Below are 24,913 nucleotides of genomic sequence, written 5' to 3' on the forward strand. Positions count from 1 at the left end.
AGGGTGCTGCTGGCAGAAGGGGGAACGGATACTAAACAGGCCGAAGAGCAGACGTTGCTATGTGATGCAGAAACGAGCGGAAGGGAAGGGTCTAGGGAGATTGAACCTCCTCTCCATCCCCCTCTCCCAGAGGTGATGGTGGGTATGGGCTACACGCGGGAAGAAATCAAAGAGGCCTTGACGAGCCAGAAGTACAACGAAGTGACCGCCACCTACCTCCTGCTGGGCAGGAAGACTGAGGTCAGAAGGCGCCAGGGGCATTTGGGATGCGCGATGCCCGGGGTGGAGGGACTTCTGGGGCAGAGGGGGACAGAGGCTGAGGCTCCTTATCTGTCATCCTCCTGCAGGAGGGTGGGGACCGGGGCACCCCGGGGCTGGCCCTGGCACGGGTGCGGGCGCCCAGCGACACCACCAATGGAACGAGCTCCAGCAAAGGCACCAGCCACAGCAAAGGACAACGGAGTGCTTCCTCCACCTACCACCGCCAGCGGAGGCATAGCGACTTCTGTGAGTATGGCCCGCACCCTCACACGCCATGGCGGACCCCAAGCCCTCAGACCTGCCTTACATCAGGGTTGTCTGGCCCACAGGCAACAGAAACCCCTGCTCAAGCCAGCTGCAGAGAAGGGAGGAATTTCGTATAAAGATACATTATAGAGAACTTGGAGGCGGAAACGCACAGCCAGGATCAGGAAGGGATTAGAAACCGAAAAAGCATCCAGAGCAGATACTCTATTTTTCTTGCTTCCTCTCTCTTCCTCTGGCTTTTCCTTTCTCTCTTACTTATCTCACCTTATCTTTTTCCCAATCTGTGCCCTTCTGTCTCCGTGTTAGAGACCAGCCCAAGTCGCGAGATCCAGCCCCATGTCACAGCCCCTTTGGTCTACCTGTCAGGGATAGAGCTCTCACGTCAGGGTTCGCTGTGATCAGGACACAGGAGGACACGTGGCGCAAATTGGCTGCTGAGAGCCTGCCCTCTGGCTCTCCTCTGCACTGAAATTTTGAAAGTCCCTTCCTCGGGGAAGGGGGCTGGGCAGACACCTTCTGTACCCCACGTTCTGTAACTGAAAGATGTCACCCGCAGAAGATAGAGCTGGCCACCACCGCCACAGACTAGGCATGGAAACTTCCGAGAGGTCTCTTACCCACACCCTTCTCAGATGTGAATCCTCCCAACTATTCTTTTTTTTTTTAATTTTTTAAAGATTTTATTTATTTCCGTGAGAATGTGCACAGATAGATAAAATCCCAACTATTCTTTAAACAGCTCTATTGAGATACAATTCACATACCAAGCTCTGCAGATTGCCCTATCCTGGACATTTCGTGTAAGCAGAATTATACAATATGTGGCCCTTTGTGTCTGGCTCCTTTCACTTAGGATAACGTTTTCATCCACGGTTTAGCGTGGGCGAGCACTTCATCCCTTTTAACAGCCCAGTATATTCCGTGTCGTGGACCTACCACATTTTGGTTTTCCATTCGTCAGCTGAGGAACAACATTGCGTTGTTTTTGCCGTTTGGCACTTGCGAATAATGCTGCCATGACAGTCCATGTACCGGGTTCCGTATGGATGTATGCGTCCATTTCTCAGGCATGTAGCTAGGAGTGGACTTGCCGGGTCACGTGGTAACGCCGAGTTTAGCCGTGTAAGGAACGGCCAGCGTGGTGTCCGACTGTCCCTTATTTTGCAGCCCTATTTCATAACGCTTTACTCTGGGACAGGCACTAGCATGGGGACGGGGGTGTCAGGGAAACTCAAGCCCGGTCCTAAGCAGGAAGGGTGGGATTCTGGATGGTCAAGCCATTCCCCTTCCCCTGGAGTTCCTCTTTCCACCTATAAAATAGCCAGGTTGGCACAAAAGGTCGCTAAGAAGCTTGTGACTCGAACATCCTCTGGTTACAACATATAACCTTAAAGAACACCCACATGGAGACCTTCTGGGCTTCCGGGATTCTTGGAGGATTGTCGACGGGTGCCCCGTGCCCCTCTTTGCAGAGCCTGTTACGGTGCTGGGACTTTGGGGCATTAAATTTCCTGAGGACATAACACGTAGAAGTTTCAACTCTCCGAAGTTCGTGAACACACTTAAACCCGCTGGTTCTGAGACCATGATTTCCTAAGATGTTCCAAGGGACCAGATGTGTTTGTTTTGTTTTTGAGATGAATACAGTCACAGCCTTCAAGGTTTGATAGTACAAGGAGGGTAGACAGTAAAAAAGTTTTCATCAAACACCCATCTCCAGCCTCCAGTTGTCCTTGGAGGCAGCCCCTGTGACCAGTTTGGGAGCGAGTTTATCCATCTATAAAGAGTTAATCCCTGAACAAGGCAGGGGTTAGGATACCAACCCCCTGTGCTGTTGAAAACCCACGTATAACTTTCGACTCCCCCCAAATGTAACTGCTAATAGCCTGCCGTTGACCGAAAGCCTCACGGATAACATAGTCCGTCCACACATACATGTGGTATGGGGTAGATACCATATTCGTACCATAAAGCAAGCTAGAGAACAGAAAATGTCCTTCTGAGAGTCGTCGGGAAAAGACGTCTGCAGTACGGTACGGTATTTATCGAAACACATCCACATAGAAGTGGCCCCGCAGAATTCCAACCCGTGTTTTCAAGGGTTGACTGTATATAAAGACAGATATGGAAAGGAGATAGAGAAGAAGAAAAGAAACGTAGGGGCGCCTGGGTGGCTCAGTCGCTTGAGCTTCTGACTCTGGATTTTGGCTCAGATCGTGAGGTCGCGAGATCCAGCCCCATGTCACAGGCTCCGCGCTCAGTGGGGAGTCGGCTTGAGATTCTCTCTCCCTCTGCCCCTCCCCCCTTAAAAAAGTTAAAAGAAAAAAAAAGACATAAAGATATATAAATACAATGCTAACCTAGTCATATACCACGAAGGTAATATTCTCACCTTTTAAGACAAATGATAGCCTTTTAAGATATTCATGTATAAGCAAGTAAATAGAGATACACAGGAATCTGCACATTTCACCTTATACAAATGACCTCACGCCTCAGACCTCAGGCCCTGCCTTTTCTGCTCTGCGGTCTGTCTTGAAGATCATTCTGTCTTGGTACATAAGCAGCTCCCGCCTCGTTGCTGCGTGGTATTCCAGCGTACAGGGGTACCGTGACGTCACTTAGCCATTCCCCTCTTAAGGGGCACTTAGGCCACTCCCAATCTTTTGGCCTTAAAAAACCATAGCGATGCGGGGCGTCTGGGTGGCTCCGTCGGTTAAGTGTCTGACATCGGCTTAGGTCATTGATCTTAGGGTCCAGGCATCAAGCCCCATGTCAGGCTCCATGCTCAGTGTGGAGTCCATTTGTCCCTCTCCCTCTGTCCCTTCCCCTGCTCGTTCTCTCTCTCCCTCAAATAAATAAAATCTTTTTAAGAAATAGCGATGCGGGGCGCGTGGGTGGCTCAGTCAGTTAAGCATCTGCCTTCAGCTCAGATCATGGTCTCGGGGTCCTGGGATCGAGCCCCGCATCGGGCTCCCTGCTCAGCAGGGAGTCTGCTTGTCCCTCTCTCTGGCCCTCCCGCCCAACACATGCTTTCTCTTTCTCTCTCATAAATAAAATCTTAGGGGAAAAAAAGCGATGCCGTGAATAACCTACATGGGCATCGTGTCATTTCCATGGAGTTGGGGGGCAGTGTGTGCATTCGTCACGCGGACAGATAGTGTCAGCCCATGTGGAGCTTGCAGCCTATGTGAGGAATTCTGAGGTTCTAAGGATCACCCAGAGTAGGTTCTGGCTCTTCCAGGTGACATGAGCCCTAACTGTCCCCTCCCTCCACCAGGTGGCCCATCCCCCGCACCCCTGCACCCCAAGCGCAGCCCAACCAGCACCGGGGAGACGGAGCTGAAGGAGGAGCGCCTGCCAGGCCGGAAGGCGAGCTGCAGTGCTGCTGGAAGCGGGAGCCGGGGGCTGCCCCCTTCCAGCCCCATGGTCAGCAGCGCCCACAACCCCAACAAGGCAGAGATCCCAGAGCGGCGGAAGGACAGCACGAGCACCCCTGTGAGTGGCCAGGGCTGGGGGTGTGGCCGCCTGGTTCACACTTTTCCGACCCTGCTGTTCCGCAGACCACCACCCAGGACTCCTTGTTCTGTCTGTTCGTTCGTTCAGCCCATGGGCATTTGAGGGCTCTCTCTCTGCCCGAGCTTGTGCCGGACGCCAGCGTAGAAATTAGCCTTCAGTGTCAGAAAGAAGCACTCTCCTTGCTTAGGTAGGAAGGATTTCATACAGGGGATGAGGTACTTATGAAGTTGTAGGAAGGGCTGGCGGGGCAGGCAGCGGGTTAGACATCACCACCGCAGACCTGACCCACGGAGGGGGCTGCCGCCTCTGGGCGGATCCTAGCGCTGTTGAGTTTCCAGAACACATGGTCATGACCGTAATTCAAGACTCAGAAACTTTGTTCTCTACCAAAAGGGCCCCTCAATGCCGGGAACTCTAAAAACAGGCACTGGGGCTCTGCTGAGGCAAAGACCCTCATCTCGTGACCTTGCCCATGTGAGCAGAAGTCACAGGGGACAGAAGGCCACTGCTACCCCATTGCCACCTTCCAGATCTTCCTGAGTGCAAAGGTTGGCAGAACCCATTCATACGTGGGTCCTGAGCTGCAGAGGCGTCTGGGGAATGTGGTATTTGGCTCTCCTCCTTCTGCAGCTCCTTAAAACAGGTGGTTGAGGAGCATAAATAGCCCCCCGCCCCCCATCAGAGCCAAGAGTGGAGGCAGGTCATAGGTAAGGGGTCAGCCCTCTGAGGCCACACAGACCAGAGCTTGAATTGCATTGGTGAGCTGTGTGGCCTTGAGCAAGTGACTTCACCTCTCTGAGCCTCAGTATTCCACCCCGTGAAATGGACTCATCCGAGGACTTGGATTGTCATGAGGCCCTTGTAAGATCTTGGACATAAACTAACCACCCACAGCGTCCTGCTCAGTAAGCACTCAATACATGAAGGCTCTCGTTGTTGTTAAGATAAGCCCACACCTCAAAAAGGTAGAAAAAGAATAGCAAATTAGCCCCCCCAAAGTAGAAGGAAGAAAATAATAGAAGTCAATAAAGGAAGAAGAAACAGAAAAGCTAAACAGTCTTATGTTCTTGTTCAAGACCTGGAATCCATAACTTAAAACTTTCCCAGAAAGAAAATTCCAGGCTCCAAGTGGTGGAGTTCGGCCAAACACTGAAAGAAGGAATAACACCAACCTTAGAGAAACTTCCAGAGGATCGAAAACCAGGGATCACGTCCCAGCACGTTTGGGGAGGCGGCATAATCCCGACGCGCACTCCCTGACCCGAGGGGGGTTGCAGTCCAGGGCAGGTGGGGATGGATAAGGGGACAGATACTGACGATACAAAGTGATCGAGGTGGTAGTGGGGGCCCCAAGAAGGCACCTGACTCAGCCGGCTATATTATGAACCGACACCTGGAAGATACATAGGTGTGAGTGGAGGGGAAAGGTGGGAGGAGTACCCAAGCAGGTGGGCCGGCCGTGCAAAGGCCAGGAGGAGACAGCTTCACGCGGCTGGCCTGTACCCAGGTGGGGCAGAGCTGGAAGGGTGGGCAAGCCTGCCCTCTGGGCACCGCCCTGACCCGCTGTCCCTCAGCACCCCTGTCTCAGCTCCCTGACCCTTAGCCTGAGTTGCCAGGATGGCTGGTTAACCTTTCCTTTCTCCCAGAGTAAACCATCACCTGCTCAGCCTTGGCCCCTGCCTCGGTCATAGTGAGGGAGGCCAGGGAGGATAAGTGGGCAGTTAAGAGATATCCCTCCACCCCCTCACTCCCTCCTGGCCATGTCTCCCACAGAACAACCTTCCTCCCAGCATGATGACCCGCAGAAACACCTACGTTTGCACAGAACGCCCTGGGGCTGAGCGCCCATCCCTGTTGCCAAACGGCAAAGAGAACAGGTATGGAGAGGGGGCAGCAGCGGGGAGCGGTGTGTAATGGAGCGGGGCCCTCCTTGATCGAAGATGATAACCATTGTGGGGAAGGGGTGCCATGGGGCCTGGGGAGTGTGTGTGTCTGCCCTTCCCTTGGCAGAATCTACCCATGTCCTCCCCACCCCCACCCCCAGGCTGACCCCCCCTGAAATCTTCCCTTCTTAATTAATTAGTTAGTCATCGGCCCCAGGAAAGCAGTCTGCCCTGTTCTCCGCCTACAAGCCTTGGGAAACTGAGTTGATTTTTTTTTTTTTTTGAATGATCAATTTTTAGAACTTGAGAGAAGCCCCAGAATGTCACAGCTTCAACATCCTCTTGTTGGCTGATTTTCAAACTAGTTTTCCTGAGTCTGTTCGGTCTCTTTCAGCTGGCAAGTGAGGGAAACCAGTGCAGACTGGCTGGAGAATAAAAAGGGAATGAATTAGGGGCGCCTGGCTGGTGCAGTCGGTAGAGCACGCGACTCTTGATCTCAGGGTCGTGAGTTCAAGCCCCACGTTAGGCATGGAGCCTACTTAAAAAAACAGGGGAAGGGGGAGAGAGGGATGAATTAGTTCACGTCAAGATTCAAATCCAGGAGTGGGGCGGGCTTCAGGATAATGACATTCCCACCCACCAGGACTCCAGGGCGCGACACCAAGGTGCACTGTGGGGAACACCTGACATGCGTGTTACTGTTTGGTGGGGACAGGATATGGCGTGGTTGAAAGCAGTGATTCTGTGGCTGCTGAGTTCTAAGTTCAAATATCGCCTCTGCACTGTGCTAGCAGGATGACCTCGGGCGAGTCTCTGAGCCTCGGTTTCCTCCTCTGTAAGACGCGGGGCTAATGTCCTCCGCCTCTAGGCCCCGTTAGGGGGATCCAGTGGAGATCAAGTGCGTCCTGTGCCTGGCACGGGGTCTGTGACATAGAAGGCATTCGATGAGGAAGTGCTTATTTTGTGGTCATTAAATAAAAATAATAGTGAGTATTCATCAAGCAGGAACTGTATGCCAGGCTTTAGTGTGTATTCGCTGGTTGAATGCCCCTGACAACTCTGGGAGGTAGATCCCGGTATCTCCATTTTACAGCTAAGGAAATGAGGCTCAGAGAGGTTAAGTAACTTGTCCAAGGCCACACAGCTGCTAAGTCAAGGAGCAAAGATTCCAGACTGACTCCAGCTTGTGTATTTGTAAACAGTATAGTGCACAGCCTTCCAGCTTTGGTCGAGAGGCAGTATCAGTTGGATTGTAGCCTCAGCTGGTGTAATGAAGAGACCCCAGGGGACAGTGGCTTACATGAGAAGGAGATTTAGGCCTCTCTGATAGAGCCATCTGGAGGTAGGCAGGCAGGGTCCTCCAAGGACCCAGATTGTTTCTGCCAAACTCAGCCTGAGGCTCCAGCTCTGGGACTGAGGCCACTGCACCAGCTGCCACCATTTCTCAACCAGCAAGAAGGATGGAAAGAGAGGCATGCAAGCTGCATGCTTTTTAGAGGCCTGACCCAGAAATGGGAGAAAGTACTTCTGCTTGTATCCCATTGGCCAGAGAATAGTCACATGACCACCCCTAACTGCAAGGGAGCTGGGAAATGTAGTCTCTGGCTGGGTGGCCATGTGCAACGCTCACACCCTTAGCAAGGAGGACGGATTCCAAGGGAGAGGTAGTGGCATCTGCCACAGCGTTCCCTCTTAGAGATCCAGACTGGTCCTGGGGTCCTTGGAAGGATACAAATTGTAGGTCTGGCCCCTCCTGTCAGGACTGGGAGGGTCTGGAGGAGGGTCCTGGGACGCTGGAGCCACCACTGTCCACACAACATCTTGAGACAATTAGGAAGAGGGTCCTTTCTCGCCTGTCACAAAATTTATCATACTGAGTATAAGTACCTTTGATGTTCACATCTATTCCTATCCCGAGTTTGAATAATGAAAGTTCAGATAGCGAAGTATTTGCAAAGTTGATTTGGCTCCTGAGGTTTGGATGGCAAATGGCAAAGGATTCATCAAAAAAGGTATCTGAACCTGTTCAGCTGCTGAGTTTAGAGAGAGGATAGTTAGGTACGTTTGGAGCGGGTAGGGTTTGAAGAAAGGACAGTTTGAAGGAGAGATGACTTAGGAAAAAGAAGAGTCAGTAAAATAGCTAGGGTTTTATAGTACACAGCATGCCCAACTGTACATGGCAGCCCTGTATCTGAGCTCTAAGTTTTTAATGTTTCTGATCTCAAGACAGGACAGTGAAGAATCAGAGAGACTGGGGCCTTGGCCTGCCTGGAGACCCCACTCTGACTTGTTCCTTTCTGCCCACAGCTCGGGTACCCCACGGGTGCCCCCCGCCTCTCCCTCTAGTCACAGCCTGGCTCCCCCATCGGGGGAGCGGAGCCGCCTGGCACGCGGTTCCACCATCCGCAGCACCTTCCACGGTGGCCAGGTCCGGGACCGGAGGGCAGGGGGCGGGGGAGGCGGGGGTGTGCAGAACGGGCCCCCCGCCTCTCCCACGCTGGCCCACGAGGCCACACCCCTGCCCACTGGGCGGCCCCGCCCCACCACCAACCTCTTCACCAAGCTGACCTCCAAACTGACCCGAAGGTGAGCCCCATGGACGTGGGGGGTGGGGGTGGGGTGGGGGGCAATGGGTCCTAACCTGTCTTCTACTCTGCTCTGCCTTCTGTACCCCATCATCTCCTCCTTTTCCTCCTCTTTCTCCTCCTCCTCCGTCACCCTTCACCTCCCTCCTCACACTACAGGGTTACCCTCGATCCCTCTAAACGGCAGAACTCTAACCGCTGCGTTTCGGGCGCCTCTCTGCCCCAGGGATCCAAGATCAGTAAGTCCTGTCCACCCTCCACTGTCCCTGGCTCTGCCTCCCTGTCTGCATGTCTGACCTGTGTGTACAGGGGTGGGGGAGGCGGACTGTGTGTGTGCGGGAGGAGGACTGGTTGTGGGGTCTGGCTGTTCATTTTACACATTTAATAAACAGTAGTCTGGCCTCTGGAGCCAGACTCTTGAGGTTCAGACCCCAGCTCTGCTGAGTGACCTTGAGGAAATCACTCAACCTCTCTGGGCCTTGCTTTCCTCTTCTGTAAGGTGGGGATAGAAATAACAGTGCCTTCCTCGTAGGGTTGTCCTGTGGACAAAATGAGGTGGTATATGGACTGAGCTTAGAATGCTGCCTTGGAAAATGATTTATGTTTATTCACTGAGCGCCTGTTGTGTGCCTGGCCCTATCTTAGACCCTGGAGTAGAGTGAACAGAATCTATAAAATCCCAGCCCAGGCAGCGCCGACATTCTCCTCGGAGATCCAGACAGTAAATAAGTACTGAGAAGAAAACTAGAGCAGGGAAGAGAGGTGCAGTTTTAAATGGAGCAGGCCTCACTGAGGAGGTGCCGTTTGAGCAAAGCCTGAAGGAGGGGTGCGTGTGTGTGTCCTTGTCCTTCTATATGTAGGTGTGTGTCTCTGCCCAACCCCTTTCTCTCTTGTCTTCCAAATTCTTCAGTATCTTTCCTCCGACCTGCACTAACCATTTCAGAAGGGGCTCCCCTTCTGGGCATGGAGAGGGAGTTCAGATCTTGACTCCCAGCCCTCCCCAGCCCAGCTCCAGCCAACAGGAAGGGACCGGGACCAGAGGCAGGGGCTGCCCAGAGTCCTGGAGGCCGGGGGTTGGGGGAGGGGGCGCTGTATGTGCGGATTAGACACTCTGCCCCCCTCCCCTGCTCTAGGGTCACAGACGAACCTGAGAGAATCGGGGGACCTGAGGTCACAAGGTGAGTGCCTGTGCCTACACCCCTGACCGCCACACCTGCCCCACCCCCTTAGCGTGCCTCAGACCCTGCTCGTGTCCGCACCTCCCCTGTCCACCACCCCCATGCCTATAGATGGGACCTGAGCCTCATCCCCAAGCCAGCTTCCTAAACTCTCGCTCAGATCCTCCTTCCTCTGCCCGCACCTCTTATGCCCCGCCCCCACAACTTCCTTTCATTTCCATTCCCATCTGTGCACACTGTCCCTTGACCATCCTCACGTCCAGCCTCTTCCATGTATGACCAACTCCTGCTGTCAACAGCACACCTCCTCCCCCTCTCATCCAACAAGGCGCAACTGTTGCCGCAGCTCGGGCAAACGTTACCTATACAGCCCCAGATGGTACGCAGTTTAGGCTTTGAGGGCCAGGTCATCTCCCTCATGCCTGTTCGGCTCTGCCATTGTCATGCAAAAGCAGCCGTAGTCCGTACAAAAACGGACGGGCATGGCCGGGTTCCAGTAACTCTTATTTACAAAAGCAAGCAGCCCTGTACCTCGCCCACCCTGCTTCAGTTTGACACAATCCCCGTGTAAAGACCCCTGTGCAAATAAAGAACCTCCCCACCAGTCCCAAAGGTCCCAGGACTGACTCTCATTGGCTGGAACCGAGTCACATGTCCATCCCTAAACCAATGCCTGTGGCCGGAAGGGTGGAGTACTCTGGTGGGATATAGTCATATGCTCCTCTTTGAACCAATCACAGCAGGCAGGGAGGTGGAATGCTCTCATTGGCTAGAACCGAGTCACGTGTTCAGCTTGGCGCTGAGAGGCCGAGTGGGCCATGCGTAAACTGGGAAGACTGGGTGTGCAATGCTTCTCAAGAGGAGCGCTCTTGGTACTTTAGGCGGAACATTCCTTTGTTGTGCGGGGCTTCTCACATGGTGCAGAACGTGTATCCTCCCTGAACGCCCCCTCCCAACCTAATGAATGTCAGCGGCACCCCCCATCCCAAGACATCGCGATAATCTAAAAGCCCCCGGACATTTCCAGATACCCCTTGGGAGGTCGCGCACATCGCTTCCACTGACACCTAGGAACTTAGAGGCAAGGCGGCGCCTGGCTGCCGCGGAGGCTGGGAAATGTAGTCTCCAGCTGGCCCTCGATCTGTACAGCTGAACCCCTGTCACTGCCCCTGGGGTACGAGAGGGTGGCGGGTTGCGAGGGACGTCTAGGAGTCTGTCCCCAGGTGGGCACAGTGGGTCGCCTTCCGCTCCTCTCCTATCTTTGACCGCTAATATCTTCCCACCCCAGTTGCCATCTACCTTGGGATCAAACGGAAACCGCCCCCCGGCTACTCCGATTCCCCTGGAGTGTGAAGCTGACCAGCTCACGCCCGCCCGAGGCCCTGATGGCAGCTCTGCGCCAGGCCACCGCGGCCGCCCGCTGCCGCTGCCGCCAGCCACAGCCGTTCCTGCTGGCCTGCCTGCACGGGGGTGCGGGCGGGCCCGAGCCCCTGTCCCACTTCGAAGTGGAGGTCTGCCAGCTGCCCCGGCCGGGCCTGCGGGGAGTTCTCTTCCGCCGCGTGGCGGGCACCGCCCTGGCCTTCCGCACCCTCGTCACCCGCATCTCCAACGACCTCGAGCTCTGAGCCGCCACGGCCCGGGTCCCCTCTTCTTCCTCTCCCTCGTGCCCTTCACCTCCACAGCAGGGAAAGGGGTCAGGGAGGGGGCGTCTCCCTCTGTCATCACCTCGGTTCCCGCGAACCCGATGTGGGGACAGAGACTGTCCCCCGTGCTGTTCTCCGGGGCCGTTGGGCAGGAGAGAAGCGTGAGGGGGCCGAGCAGGGGGAGCTGGCCCCTTCCTGGAGCCTCCAGCTGGTCCTGTCCCCCCTCACCCTGCCGGGGGGCACCCAAGAAGACTTTAGGGGCAGAAAAGGAAACTGAGGAAACTCTTCCATCCCTGCCCCCCACCACGAACTCAAGAATTAGGCCTTGGGCAGGGGCAGGAAGGGTTGCTGAGCCTAAAGACTGGAGAATGGGGGTGCTGGGAGTGGGAGAGAGGCAGATTCCTTCCCCTCCCCTCCCCTCATGCTCGACCCCCCACCCCCCTTCCTGCCCCAGGCTGGCGCGGGGCAATTTGTACAAATCCTTGTAAATACCCCCCACACCCTCCCCTCTGCAGAGATCTCTTGAGGAGCTGCCGCTGTCACCTCCGGTTTTTAAGTTATTACACCCCCCCTCCTCCTGTCAGCCCCCTCACCTGCAGCCTGTCGCCCAATAAACTTAGGAGAGTCCCCCTCCCCCACGCTGACCCCGGGCTTTTCCTTCCCTGCCCTCACCTGCGAGTGAGACGAGGAGGAGGCGGTGTGTGACTTTGGGCCAGTGGTTCCTCCTCTCTGAGCCTCCGTTTTCTCAGCTGCAGACTGGGCGTGGTGGGGGTGTGAGGGTCAAGGATGATGGCGGAGGAGGGCAGGACAGAACTCGGCCTCATCCACGAGGCCCCCAGTTCCTATATCGGTCCCCCATTCATCCAGTCACGTGCCCGCCCACATGTTATTCCGGACTCTAAGCCACTTCCTACTCCAGTAGTACATTTATTCAATAAACAGTCATTGACCTGTGCCTACTCCGTGCCAGGCCCGGTGCTGGACACGGAGACAGGAGGAGCCCCTGTCTGTGGCGGACGTGGGTTCTGACACAAAACACTAGAGAAACCGTTGCTTTGCGGAGCCCAGAACAGAGCGGGAGGGGAGTCGGGGAAATGATGCTGAAGTTGGGCTCGGAAGGATGAGTAGGAGTTGAGCGGGTTTGGGGTATGCCCTGGCAAAAGCCGGGGGTGGGGGGGGTGGTGAGGAGTGCATGATAGACTTTCAGAGAACCGTGGGTAATTTCAGTATGGCTGCTCTGTTGGGGGTGGTGGAGAATTAGCAAGAGAAATGCTGTATTAGGACTAATGATCCATCTACACTTAAGCAAAAAGGTTATTCGTTTGTTTATGTTCCTTAACGGTGTGGGGGCACCTGACTTCAGGTAGGGCTGAACCCAGGCAGCTGGCCATCTCAGCTTGGCTTTTTTCAGTGTGAGTTTAATAGTTTCAGCCCGTAGTTCCATCAGGCACACTCCCTGATGGCAGAGATGACCCCAGCATTTCCAACCTCTCTTCCCTTTGCCTAGTTTCTGCAGCAGAAAGTTCCTCCTTGCCAACTTTTGTCAAAAGTCCCAAGACAGACTCTTATTGGCCCGGAGAAGTCATGTGACCATCCCTGACCCAGTCACTGTTGCTCCAGAGTGGCCAGGCCCCTGCCTGGAGCTGGATTTAGAGGGGTTCCTCAGAGGATAGTCAAGGTGTCCTTAGCCAGAGGAGGGGAATAGAAGCTCACTAGAGCTAAGCAGTAGAGGGCGGGGGTTGTTCACACAGGACCTCGTGGGCCAAAGCAAGCAAGCAGCGCTTTCATCCAAGGGCACTAGGGAGCCATGGAAGGTTGTATGTAGGGAAGAGGCTTAGTCTACCGTGCCTCAGTTGCCCACTTGGGGCATGGCGCGGTCAACCCTTGTCTTGTGTTCTTCTTGGGCCTGATAGCAAAGTCAAATGAGAAATGAAGGGTGGTAGAAATTGAGTGGTTGTTGTTGAAAAATTCAGGGTCTGGAGCAGAACCACATTACTGTCTCATGAGTGAGGCCAGAATAGGGATCCGCTAAAAGGTGTTTCTATCGAGTCAGGTGGTGGGCACCAACCAGCTCTGGAAATCTCAATCCCTAAGGGCTTCCTGTGTGCCCAGCCCTGTGCTGGGGATGTAGTGGTGACCAAATCAGCCCCAGTCCTGCCCTCGGGGTGGGGGTGGGGGCTCAGTCCAGTGGAGAAAGCTGGATTTAGACACTTCAGTGGTGATCCAGAATGGGCAGGGCTGGCAGGGGGCCAAGAGGGTGCCTGTCCCAGCCAGGGAGGGCTTCCCGGAGGAGGAACAGCCCAGCTGCCACTGGGAGAATGATGAACAGCTGCTAGACATGGCGGGTAGGGGGCTTGTGTTCTAGGCAGACGGAACAGCTTGTACGATGGCTGGGAAGCAGGAGAGTGAGAGTACAGCAAATGGCATAAGATTTGCGGTGAGTAGAATCACTGGGACAGATGAGGCCGGAGATGTTGGCAGGGCCCTGAAGGTCGTAGAGAGGGGCCTGGGCTTTCTTCCAAGGACACTGGGGAGCCATGGCGAGGTTGTGAGCAAGGGAGAGGCAGGGACAGGTTTATGCTGCGAAGGGAGGGAAGGAGACAGGAGAGTAGGGAGGAGGTCAGAGAGGGACAGAAAGTGGGGAGAGGGGGTGCATTTAAGGCTTCTGAAGCAAGATAGGCAGGACAGGCATGATTGCTGACGGGCAGATTGGGCTTCCACCGTCCCACTGGAGTGCTTGTGGTCTGTGTGGCCTCAGGGGTGGGGTCGGGGTGGAGCCGGGGTTAGTGATGCAATCTTCATTTGGGGACAGTATTGAAAAGGACATCCTGACATCTGACAGGTCTTGTCTTTCTCTTCTAGCCTTCCTGTTTCAGGAACCTCTCTGGGAACGCTTGGGGACATCCCCTGGCCTCAGTTTCCCCTTTGTAAAACAGAGTACATCTCTTGATGTCTAAGGGCCCTTTACCTGTGTGGCTTCAGGTTTGAAAAAGTGCCTCCTCCAGGTCCCTGGGTCTCTGTCTTCCACTTACTCCGCCTCACATTTCCGTCTGAAACCTGTCTCTTTTTGAGGCCACAATGCTGCCCGTGCTGACGGGGGCCTCAGCGTATTGGGTCGACTAGAGGTGATTGATGTGGCCAGCACCCAGTACGCGTTCAGATGCTTCCGGACGGCTATTACCTGCCCCTCCCACCGCCCCTCCCCACCTCCTTCCTGGGACCAAGCTCTCCAAAAGGCGGGTCCCTCAAGACTTCATGGGGATGCTATGAGCCAAGCCCCAGTCTGGAGGAGGAAAGAGCATGGGCAAAGACGTTAAGGTGGGAATTGCAGGGTGTAAGGAGCCAGAGTGTATAGAGGAATAATGGGGAAGGACCTGGAAAGATGAGCCATCAGTGAATGGCGCGCATTTCAGTTTGATCTTGAAGAATCGCAAATAACAGGAGTGCATTCTAGGAGACGTGGGGAGCTATGGCAGGTTCTCCAGCAAAGAAAGGGAAGTTTAAGGGAGTGGTAGCAGCTGTAGAGGGATGAAGTGAGATCAGACCGAAGGAGGCCAGTGACAAATATAACGAGATATATGTGATGAGATGCGTGGTAGCTTTCGAACTGGAGACCCGCGGGCCAAATTCAAGTCTCAGACTTTTTGTTTGGCTTACGTTTCTGCCTCATGTGGACCCTGTGTCTGATATCTGAGTATGAGGGATTGGGAGCTGAGGTTGGGAAGGGGGCCACACGTCTCTGGGTCTCAGATTCCTCATAGAACCTTCTAAGTTTTGGATTAGACTGTTCGCTAACTTTGCCTCATTTTAGAGATGGGAGAAAACGTGACCAGGGAGAGCAAGCCGCTTCGAGGTCACACAGCGACCGATTGCAAACATCCCTCCTCCTCTTGCTCAGTAATTATCACACGAAAGCTAGGGCCACCGTTGCTTTTATTTGTTGCTTTGGGTGTAGAAAAAGCAGGAGCTCCAGGTATGTTGGACAGCTCTCCATTAGCCCGAGCTCCTGGTGGTGGGCGGGGCTCTGGGGAAAGGAGAGGAGGTGTGAGGAGGTTCTTCATTGGCCAGAACTCAGGGGCTGAAGCCCATTGGTTGGAACTCTGGTTGGAAACGGAATTCGGAAATGGGGGCATAGAGCTCCCAGGTGGCCGAACCCTTATAGGTGGAGCTCTGGGCGAAAAGGGGCGGGCCCCCGATGGGCCGAGTCCTCCCTTTGGCTGGGGCTCCAGCAGTCGGCGGCGAGCGGGCTGGACGCCTATTTCTGGGCGGGGATCATGTCGTCGATGGACTGGCCCTTCTCCAGCTTCTTCTCCATCTCCACCATGAGCTTCACACCGTCCACCACCAGCTGCACCTGTTCTACTTCGGACGAGCCCAGCCGGTCGGCGTTGGATATGTCGAACACTGAGCCCACAGCAGCTGTGTCCACACCACCTGCAGGAGCAGGAGGCAGGGGCGTAAGGAGGGAGCAGGGGTGCAGAAGCGGGGCCCAGGATGCCGCCCTCGTGCCAACGGAGACGGCCACACGTACTAAGGGCCTACAGTATAACAGGTTACGTGCGTTCAGAGTCTCCTAAATGTCTATTCATGGGCTCACGTCTCCGGCTAATTTAGATACCTCCCCCCTCAACCATCCAACAGGAAACTAGAGCATGGTGGGTAAGAGTGAGCTCTGGAGCCAGGCCGCCTGGGGTTGAATCCTGACCATCGACTCCTTTACAGATGGGAAACCGAGGTCCCTAGGGGACAGGGGACATACACAATGTGTATGGTACAGCCGTGACTTCCTATCGATTCCTACGAGATCAAGCGTGCTGACGCCCATTTACAGAGGAAGAAACTGAGGCTCACAGAGGGGTAGCCCTTGTCCACCCCAGAACTCGCGTGGATGCTCCGCCTCCCCTTCCGCCAAGGGCCCGCCCCCGACGCCGCGGTGCGCCGCTGCCGAGCCGCACCTGTGCCCCGCTTCTGCAGGCGCAGACGGGTGAGGATCTCCTCGAACTTGGGGTGCTTGCTCAGGTGCCCCAGCTTGACATGCACGCCTCCACGCAGCCCAGTGCCCAGGTTGGACGGGCAGGTGAGCACGTAGCCCAGGTGCTCGTTCCACATGAAGGGGTGGCCGGCTTTCTTGAAGATCTCCTCAATCTGAGGTAAGGGGAGAGGACCTGGGGTCAGCGCCAGCGGGCGCCCCCAAATACACCCGCAGCCGGGACGGGGTTGGGAGGAAGACGGCTTGAGGACGTGGGTAGGGGTGGGATTCCGAGAGGGCGGGGTTGGAAAACCACGAGGGCTGAGCTTCTGAAGGGAGGGGCCGGACCACCCAGGAGGGGCAAGATGCTGAGGGGGCTGGGCTTGAGGACGCTTGGGAGGCGGGTTCTTAGGGGCGGGGCTTGGGCATGGGGTGGAGCCGGGTTCCCCGAGGGGCGGGGCCTTGAAAAGGGGGTGGGGCGTTCAGGGGGAGTCCCAGGTCGGCCGCGAGGGGCAGGCTATCCACCTTCTGCAGCCCCACGCAGAAGCGGCGGAAAACCTCCTTCATGTTGCCCCCCTTCTCCATGGAGATGACTCGGAGGTGGTCCTCCTCGTTCACCCACACCAGGAAGCTCTTGTTGTCATTGTGCCTAGGGTAGGTCAGGAAGAGGCGGAGGCATCAGCTCCCGGTGGCAACCCCATTCCCGGCCGCTCGAAAACACACCCACCGCTAGGGGGCAGCGGGCCTGAGGAGTTTGAGGTGGTGGCACGGGCTCCTCAAAATTGCAGAAGCTTTACCCCCCCCACCCCGACCCCGTAGACCCTAACGTCACAGGATCTGAAAAATCGCCAATCTTAGGATCAAAGATTTTTAGGGGTCTTAAGTCTTTGAACAGCAGTAAATTACAGACTCTTAGAATCTCAGAATCTTTGAAGAACAGAAGCTGGGAATCAGAATTGATAAATCTTAGAAAGCCTACATCTGGTCTCAGAACCAATCTTGCCTTCGCCTTGTGACATCTCAGAAACAGAGTCTTAGAACCATAAAACATTTAGATCTGGAAATGTCTGAAACCACGGAATCACAGAACCTGGAATTAGTGGAATCCGGGAACCTAAAAATACTCAAAATCTTGGAAACTTAGAATCATCCCATCTGCATATCTTAACACTCACTCTCCAGATCATCTGAAACCTAAGTTTTAAAAACCTTTGAAAATCTTTGACTATCAGAATCCGGGATTCAAAGGTTCATAGAAACTGAACTAGCAACAATAAAAGATAAAACTAATACCCAAGATGTTGGGCTCTTACTATATCCCAGATACCGTTTTCAATGACTGCGCTCTCCATTTTACAGATGGGGAAACCACAGCAGAGAAACGTTAAATAATGTGCCCAAGGTCACATTGGGTTGGAAGGCAAGGTCATTTTTCTCAGGCATCTGGAAAGATCGTTGTTTTTATGGTGTTGGCTTTGGTAGAGGGATGGGGAAGGGAGTGGAGCGGGGAGGGGGGCCTGGCAGAAGCTGGGGGAGGGGACCTCACCAGATGCCGCGGGCGTCGGGCCAGTCCCGGGCCATGCCTGAGGCCAGCAGCAGTGGGGACACGGGCTTGTCGAACAGGAAGTGGTCGTCAATGAGCTGCTGCTGCTCCTTCTCGGTCATGCTCTTCAGAGGGTAGTACTTCCCCTTGAACTCGCCTGTCAGGCTGTTGAGGGCTGAGGGGCCACACAAGGGAGTGGTCAGCAGCCTGCCCCACCACAACCTGGGCGTGGAGGCATGGGGACCCCAAACGGCCCCCCCTAAAGAGCCTGGGCTTGGTCCTGTGGATGCGCTAATGGCACCCGAACACTACGGCAAAACCCAAATTGGCGACCTCTCCCCAAAGCGTGCTCCTCCCCTGCCTGCCCAGGCACTGGGAACAGCCCGGCAGGTGCGCTCAGCCAGGAAACACGGAGTCTCCCCTTCCCTGACCTTCACGTCCCATCCACCTGGGAGCAACAGTGTGCTGGAGCCCCTCCGGCTGGCCAACAAGACAGCCGGTCAAAACATTAGGAATTTGGGGAGCCGTCAGTAAAAATTATTATAAATTAGCATACATAGTATTTGCATATATTCATATATAGAATAAATGTATATTATGTATATAGTTGTATATATGCATAATATATAATATGTATGTACTTATATACATGTTATACATTTTAACATAGTGTACATGTAGTGTATATAATATTAATATAGTGTATATAATGATATATATCACATGCTATATAATATATTATATTGTTAAAAATAATATAACCAGGGGCCCCTGGCTGCCTCAGTCGGTAGAGCATGTGACTCTTGATCTCAGGGTCGTGAGTTTGAGCTCCGTGTTGGACGTGGAGCCTACTTAAAAAATAATAACAATACTTTATATAAACTTCCAATTACATAAATTATATTTAAAACACAAGTAATGAGGGGCGCCTGGGTGGCTCAGTCAGTTAAGCATCTGATTCTTGATTTCAGCTCAGGTCATGATCTCAGGGTGGTGAGATCGAGCCCCGTGTCCAGCTCTGCACTGGGTAGGGAGCCTGCTTAAGACCCACCATCTCCCTCTGCCCCTCCTCTCTCTCAAATAATAATAATAATAATAATAATAATAATAATAATAATAATAAACAACTAAAAAAACCCCACAGGTAGTAAATATTCAAGATCACTTCCTATGTACTTTATTACATCTTTATTACCTGTGTCCTTGAGGCTTTTTTCATCTCTATCTGAACGGTGAGATTTTATGTAATGATGGGTTACTGTGCCATCTTTTCCCATCTCTCTATGGCATCATATCCATAGCTTAAAATTGGCCATGGTAGGAGAATTCACACCATGGAAACTGGCAGTCGTGGCAAAGTGGGGTGCTTTTTTTGGGGGGGGAGCTGGTTTGTTAAACATTTACTAAAACAACATGCTTGCGAGCCCTGATGACTCTACGTCCCACACATACCCTCTTTCTCTCCATCCCACCGCCTATCCCATCTGGCTGCCCCCTTCTGATCTCTCTGCTCCCACCTCTACTCACAGTCTGCTCCCCACTCAGCGGCCAGAGGACTCCATGTAAGTTCTGTGGACTTACTCTGTTCACCATCCTCTCAAGGCTTCCATCTCCCTCAGAGTCGAAGCCAAAGCCGTCCGGACGGCCCACAAGGCTCTCCACAACCTGGCCACCCATATTCCCCAGTCCACATCTCCTCCCCCGGCCCACTCAGCTCCAGCCACACTGGTCTCCTTGCTGTTCCTCCAATATGCTTTCCCACCTCAGGGCCTTTGCACTGGCCACTCCACCCGCCTAGAATTCTTTAGTCTCCTTCTTGTCAATCAGGTCTCAACTCCTTCTTTCTAAAGGGGCTCCCCCCCAGTCATGCCGTGATGCACCCTTGTTTCTTGGCTACGCGACATGTTGGAATTAATCATTCTTTTGTAGGTTTCTGTGTTTTCTCTTATCTCCCCACCAGGCTGACAGCTCTGTGAGAGCAGTGACCTTGTCCATCTCATTCATCATGGGAGCCCCAGCTCCCTACTCAGGACCATAACAACCATAAACGTTTGCTGGCTGGCTGGCCTACAATTGAGGATCTGCACGGATCTGCTCGGGCTGCCTTGACAGCGCCCCCAGACGGCCACCAGGGGTAATGCCGCCAGCTGTCCCTCACCAAACACCAGTGATTTACCAAGGTGTTTCCACGGAGGAGCAGAGCCAGAGCTGGGGGGCCCCAAGGGTGGGCGCGGTGGGGGTTCTCACCTTCCACGGAGAGCTTCTCCACTGCCCGGCGCTCACCCCGGGAGCAGTGGGGAGGCAGCGTGTAGCCCTTGATGCTGCGGCCCGTGCGGACACGGCTGCTGAGCACGTAGTTGGGGTCCAGGTCATCTCCACCCTGGAGGGCAGGACGGGGGTCAGGGCTGGGCACGCTCCCAGGTCTGACTCTCTGCTACTTCCTTCGGCTCCTGCTTGTCCGCTGGCTTCTCCCACAGCCACCCTAGCTCGGCCTCTCCCTTCTCTGTCTCCCTCCATCTCTCTCCCAGCCCCTCATCTGTCCCTCTTTTTCTCCTCCACACACCTCTTTCCCCATCTTTGTCCCCGCCTCCTTTCTCTGCATCTCCCTCCCTGTCTCTTCTCCGATCTGACTCTCCCCTCTCTGTCCTCCGTCTCCCTGTCTTCCATGCCTCTCTGTCCCTCTGTCCCTCTGTCTCTCTGAGTGTCCTTCCCACCTTCTCTCCCTCTCCCCAATCCCTCCCCTGGCCTGGGGGCAGCTGACCTTGAGGTTCTCATGGTTGAGGTCGGTCTTGTGCTTGTCAGTGGGTTTGTAACCCCCGTGCCGGTCCTGGATGATGGGGTCAAAGAGATCCTTGAACACCTGGTAGGACTCCTCGTCACCAGCCACACAGCCCACGGTCATGATGAAGGGGTGACCTGGGGGTTCAGGGTGAGGTCAGAGGTGCTTGTCCCCAGCAAGGAAGGCCCAGGCTCCTGGGGCCAGTGTAGACCGTGTGTGTGTGTGTGTGTGTGTGTGTGTGTGAGCAGGGGGTCATTCAAGACCTCTGGGTCAGAACTGCAGAGGCTGAGCGTTGGTGGGGATGGAGAGGGAAGGCTGGGCGAGGTCGAGGTGGCGTCTGGGGTGAGGGAAAGGTGCTGGGGGCAGGGCAAAGGAGGAAGAGTCCCAGGGGGCCAGTTACAAGGTACTAAAAATATTACCACGTCAGAGACCCCAAATCACGGACTCTTCCTTCACCAAAAAATTTTCAGAAATGTATTAGACTATCGGCTCCCACAGGTAATAAGAGACTTGAAAGACCCCCATATTCCCAGATGGGGAAACAGAGGCCCAGAGCGAGAGGGGCCTCCCTCCTCAATCACACCTCGAGTTGGAGGCTAGGACCCGCTCTCGGGGCTCTGGTGACCTTGGAGAAAGAACCGCAGCGCCAACGACATCCCCCGCCAGAGCCCGAGCACGCGCTTTGTCCTAGACTGTTTTCACAACATGGGTGCCCGTTTTTCAGATGTGGAAACTGAGGCCCGGGGAGACTGAATGATTTCCTCACATATTATTCGTGTGCATTTGTGAGTGGTTTGCCCCGCGCCGGGTCCCATCCCAAGCCCTTCACACATGCAGCCCCTTGAGTACCGTCCCCATCTTCCAGACGGGAAAACTGAGGCCCAGGGAGGTGGGATCGAGGCGTGGCGGGCAGCCTCCAGAGCCCCCGACCCGCGTCCCTGCCCGTGCTCCGCCGCGGAGGCTTACCTGGGTTGTCCACACCTGTCTGGATGACATCGTCCAGGGTGAAGCCGGACGGAGTCTCCTTGTCCCGCAGTTTCTTGTACAGCTCAGGGGTCAGCGCCTTGGCCATGTGGTTGTTGTGCTTGGTGAGGTCAGGGTACTCCTCCTCAGGCTTGTAGTTCAGCTTGAACTTGTTGTGGGTGTTACCGAACGGCATGGTGGCGGCGTGGGGGGCCTGGTGGGCAGGGTGGGGGTCGGGAAGGTTATCTCGCAACCAGCAGAGACCAGCAAGGGAACAGAGCAAGGCTTTGGGCTCAGAGAGGCCTGATGGCCAGTCCCGACTCATGTGCTGTGTGACTTGGAACAAGAAGGGTCCCGTCTCTGAGCCCCTGTGTCTGGACAGGATGCATCAGGACTCTGGGTAAGATCCTAGCTCCGCCACACCCTGACGGGTGACGCCAGACTAGTAACCTTGCTAGCGACCGTTTCTCCAGCGGGAAGATGAAGGGACAGGGCAGTGATATTGGCATGGATGAGTGTAGGTTCTGGAATCAGCCTGGGTTTAAATTCCAGCTCTGTCACGTACAATAGCTGGGTGACCTTGGGCACCTGGCTTAACCTCTCTGTGCCTCAGATTACTCATGTGTACAATGGGGGTCATAATAGCACTCATCTCGGGGGCTTAAAGGAGCTCACGTACGTTAAGTGCTTGGAATAGCCCCGGCACACAATAAGCATTATTTTGCTTAGCTATTATTATAATTACCGTCGCTGTTATTTTAAAGGTCTGTGTGAGGAGCTGGGGAGAAGGTGGAGGGTATGGCTGAGAACGAGTGTGTGAGCAGAGGAGGGACATTCTCTCCACGAAGGTTCTGCTCAGTCAAGGGATGAGGAGCACGGCAGAAGGGAAGGCTGGGTGGCTGTCCCCTCTGTTTGCTGACAACTGTCCCGCAGGGCTCCGTTGAGAAGAAAAGCCCAGCCACAGTCATCAGAGCTGGGTTCAAATCCCGCCTGTGCCATTCCCCTGCTGTGTGACCCCAAGCCAGGTGCTCTGCCTCTCTGAGCCTCTGTCGCCTGGAAACTGAGCCTGGCCCGGGGGCTTGCCAAGAGGATACTTCTGGCTCAGGGATGTGGCCGGCTGAGCACACGTCCTCACGCGGAGTTGGGGCCTGCTATCCCAAGGTGTGGCTGCCATGACTGTTATCATTACTTTTATTCATAAGACCCGGGAAGGAGGAGGGACGCTTCAGATGTGGTGGTGGTAGGAGTGGGAGCTCGCTGGCAGCTCCAGGAATGGGAAGCAGGTGGAATGGTGGGAAGGAAATCAGGACCAGGGTGAGCCGAAGGCTGAGGCATCAGGCCAGGGGCGGATGGAATTCACGAAAGATCGTTGGAGCTACTATCCAGGGTTGGGATTATTTATAGAGTCTGGACAACTCCTCCTCCCCTTCCCAGCTGCTCCCCCCCCACCACAACCCCCCCCCACATTCCTGGAGCTCCATTTGCACCAAGTCAGCAGCCCCAGAGACAGGTGGGCCAGGGTGGCCAGAAGGACACACATCCAGGCCTCCAGGGCTCAAGGGCTTCCAGCCCAGAAACCCCCCTCCAGGGCGTCCCACCCCCACCCTGCGAGGGACGTTAGCAGAGGGTGCTGAGGCAAGGTGGGGGAGCCCCAGAGCCACACACTGCCATCACCAATAACCCCTGGATCACTCCGTAAATAGAGTCACACACACGCCTCCAAGCCCAGGGACACACCCAGGATATAGACACCCATGCAGGGGCCACGGAAAGTCAGACACAAGGTCACACCGTTGTGTGGGGCACAACAGGGACCCACGGAATTGCAAATGCAATGACCCCCGCAGACGGTTGACAGACACCTCCCACACCTTGTGGCACCCAGTTCTGGGGACAAACCACAAACACAGGCCCAGCCTGCAGCCCCTTGCAGGGGTGACAGCTGGCAGCTGTCAAGACTCCTTTTGTCTCCAAGATCCCTCCCCACGACCCCGTGCCACAGACCCTGTGGGAGGTCGGGGGGCTCACAGGTGGAGGGGGCTCCCAGACACAGGGTCAACCTTCCCACGCACTGACCCCCCTGTGTGTAGGAGGGTATGGGGCAGACTCCCGAGACCAGATCAGCTGCTGGCACCATGGGGACCCCCAGCCTGGACCCCACCCTGACTCCCACCCCCAGCAGTACCTGGCTGGGCTGTGCGGAAAGGGGCTGTCTGTATCCTGGAGGCGACACTGACCCAAAGGAAGGGCCTGCAGCCGCCGCCTTATATAGGGGGGGCCGGGCTGTGCTATTGGCTGGAAGGGGCTGCCCCCAGGGAAGGGAGTTGAAGGGCAGCTGAGCCTCTCACCTCACTTCCCCGGGCACTGTGCCCACCCTGAACCCAGGCATGCCTCGCACCCAGCCCCATGGCCTTGTATGGGCTGCCCCAGGGGCTGAGCCCAGACCCCCCCTCCCCCATCAAGCTGATTCCCCCACCAAGTGCTGAGTCGGGCTGGCAGGGACAGCTGGCCCCCTGCCCAGGACACGAGACCCTGGCAGGGGACGTCCCAGGCACGTAGAAGCCACTCGACTAGACCACCAGCCCCTGCTGTGGCCTTGACCTGGATAAATCTCAGATCCTGAGCCCCGCCGCTGGGGAAACCTTGCAATAGTCCCCAGAGGGCCAAGTCTCTGGTATTCCAGACGCTTGCGCGTCCGCACCCAACTATGGGGAGCGCTTGGCCAAAGCCCAGGACTGAACGCAGAACAGCCTGACCCCAGAAGCCCGTGTTTGGATGCACTTTCCTGCTTGGGAATGAGTGCGAGGGAAACGGAGGGTCGCGGGAGCTGAGAAGATTCAAACCCAAGGCCGGCGTTGGAGGCGGTGGTCGCCCTCCAGTGCCCCCCACGGGCTGAATTTCCCGGGCCGAGGGGACAGGGAGGGACTCATTCAGGAAGGGACCTTATTTTTAGAGGGCTCTTCGCTGTCCCCTTTGCAAAGACCTAGACCCGAGGTGCCGGGGCTGGGGGGGGGAGGCAGTGACAGGTGTTGGGGGGTGGGGTCGCCACGTGTCTGGGTTAATTATAACCAGGCGTGTCGGGTGTCCCCGGCCTCGCCTCCTTACAAGGGCAGCCGCCGTCCCGGGAAGCCGCCCCCGCCCGCAGGGGAAGGGGGCTGGGCGGCCGCTCGGGTCAGAGCAGAGCCCCTGCCGGACTCGCGCACCTCCAGACCCCGGCGGAGCAGGAGCTCTCCACGGGGACCGGGACCTCAAGGGCTGAGGAGGGCATTCCGTGCACGCGCGGACGGCTAGAGCAAGCCGGTTCCTCTGCCTGGGAGACGCTG

At 55.4% G+C, this 24,913-nt stretch overlaps 2 protein-coding genes across 3 annotated transcripts in view; one reads left to right on the forward strand and one right to left on the reverse strand.

The window, feature by feature from the left end:
* The window catches only part of MARK4 (microtubule affinity regulating kinase 4), a 28,389-nt gene extending 15,936 nt beyond the window's left edge, over window positions 1-12,453 (forward strand). The window contains exons 11-18 of one of the 2 annotated variants that reach the window (XM_026482063.4): window positions 131-240; window positions 348-507; window positions 3,809-4,026; window positions 5,821-5,924; window positions 8,238-8,516; window positions 8,675-8,754; window positions 9,649-9,693; window positions 10,982-11,148. In XM_026482063.4, coding sequence (XP_026337848.1) covers window positions 131-240; window positions 348-507; window positions 3,809-4,026; window positions 5,821-5,924; window positions 8,238-8,516; window positions 8,675-8,754; window positions 9,649-9,693; window positions 10,982-11,046 — 1,061 coding nt within the window. In that variant the 3' untranslated portion in view covers window positions 11,047-11,148. Of the gene's footprint in view, window positions 1-130; window positions 241-347; window positions 508-3,808; window positions 4,027-5,820; window positions 5,925-8,237; window positions 8,517-8,674; window positions 8,755-9,648; window positions 9,694-10,981 lie in introns of both variants that reach the window. The other variant, XM_026482062.4, reaches the window with a different exon arrangement.
* Window positions 12,454-15,252: 2,799 nt separating this feature from the next.
* Window positions 15,253-23,971, reverse strand: CKM (creatine kinase, M-type). Its single transcript, XM_026482061.4, has 8 exons — window positions 23,776-23,971; window positions 21,594-21,804; window positions 20,610-20,764; window positions 20,096-20,228; window positions 17,852-18,023; window positions 16,831-16,954; window positions 16,292-16,481; window positions 15,253-15,770 (listed from the first exon to the last, which is right to left on the reverse strand). The coding sequence occupies exons 2-8, from the start codon at window positions 21,784-21,786 to the stop codon at window positions 15,592-15,594; spliced, it is 1,146 nt and encodes a 381-aa protein (XP_026337846.1). The 5' UTR covers window positions 21,787-21,804; window positions 23,776-23,971; the 3' UTR covers window positions 15,253-15,591.
* Window positions 23,972-24,913: the final 942 nt, after the last annotated feature.

Source organism: Ursus arctos, unplaced genomic scaffold (genome assembly GCF_023065955.2).
Source record: "Ursus arctos isolate Adak ecotype North America unplaced genomic scaffold, UrsArc2.0 scaffold_19, whole genome shotgun sequence".
Lineage (NCBI taxonomy): Eukaryota > Metazoa > Chordata > Mammalia > Carnivora > Ursidae > Ursus > Ursus arctos.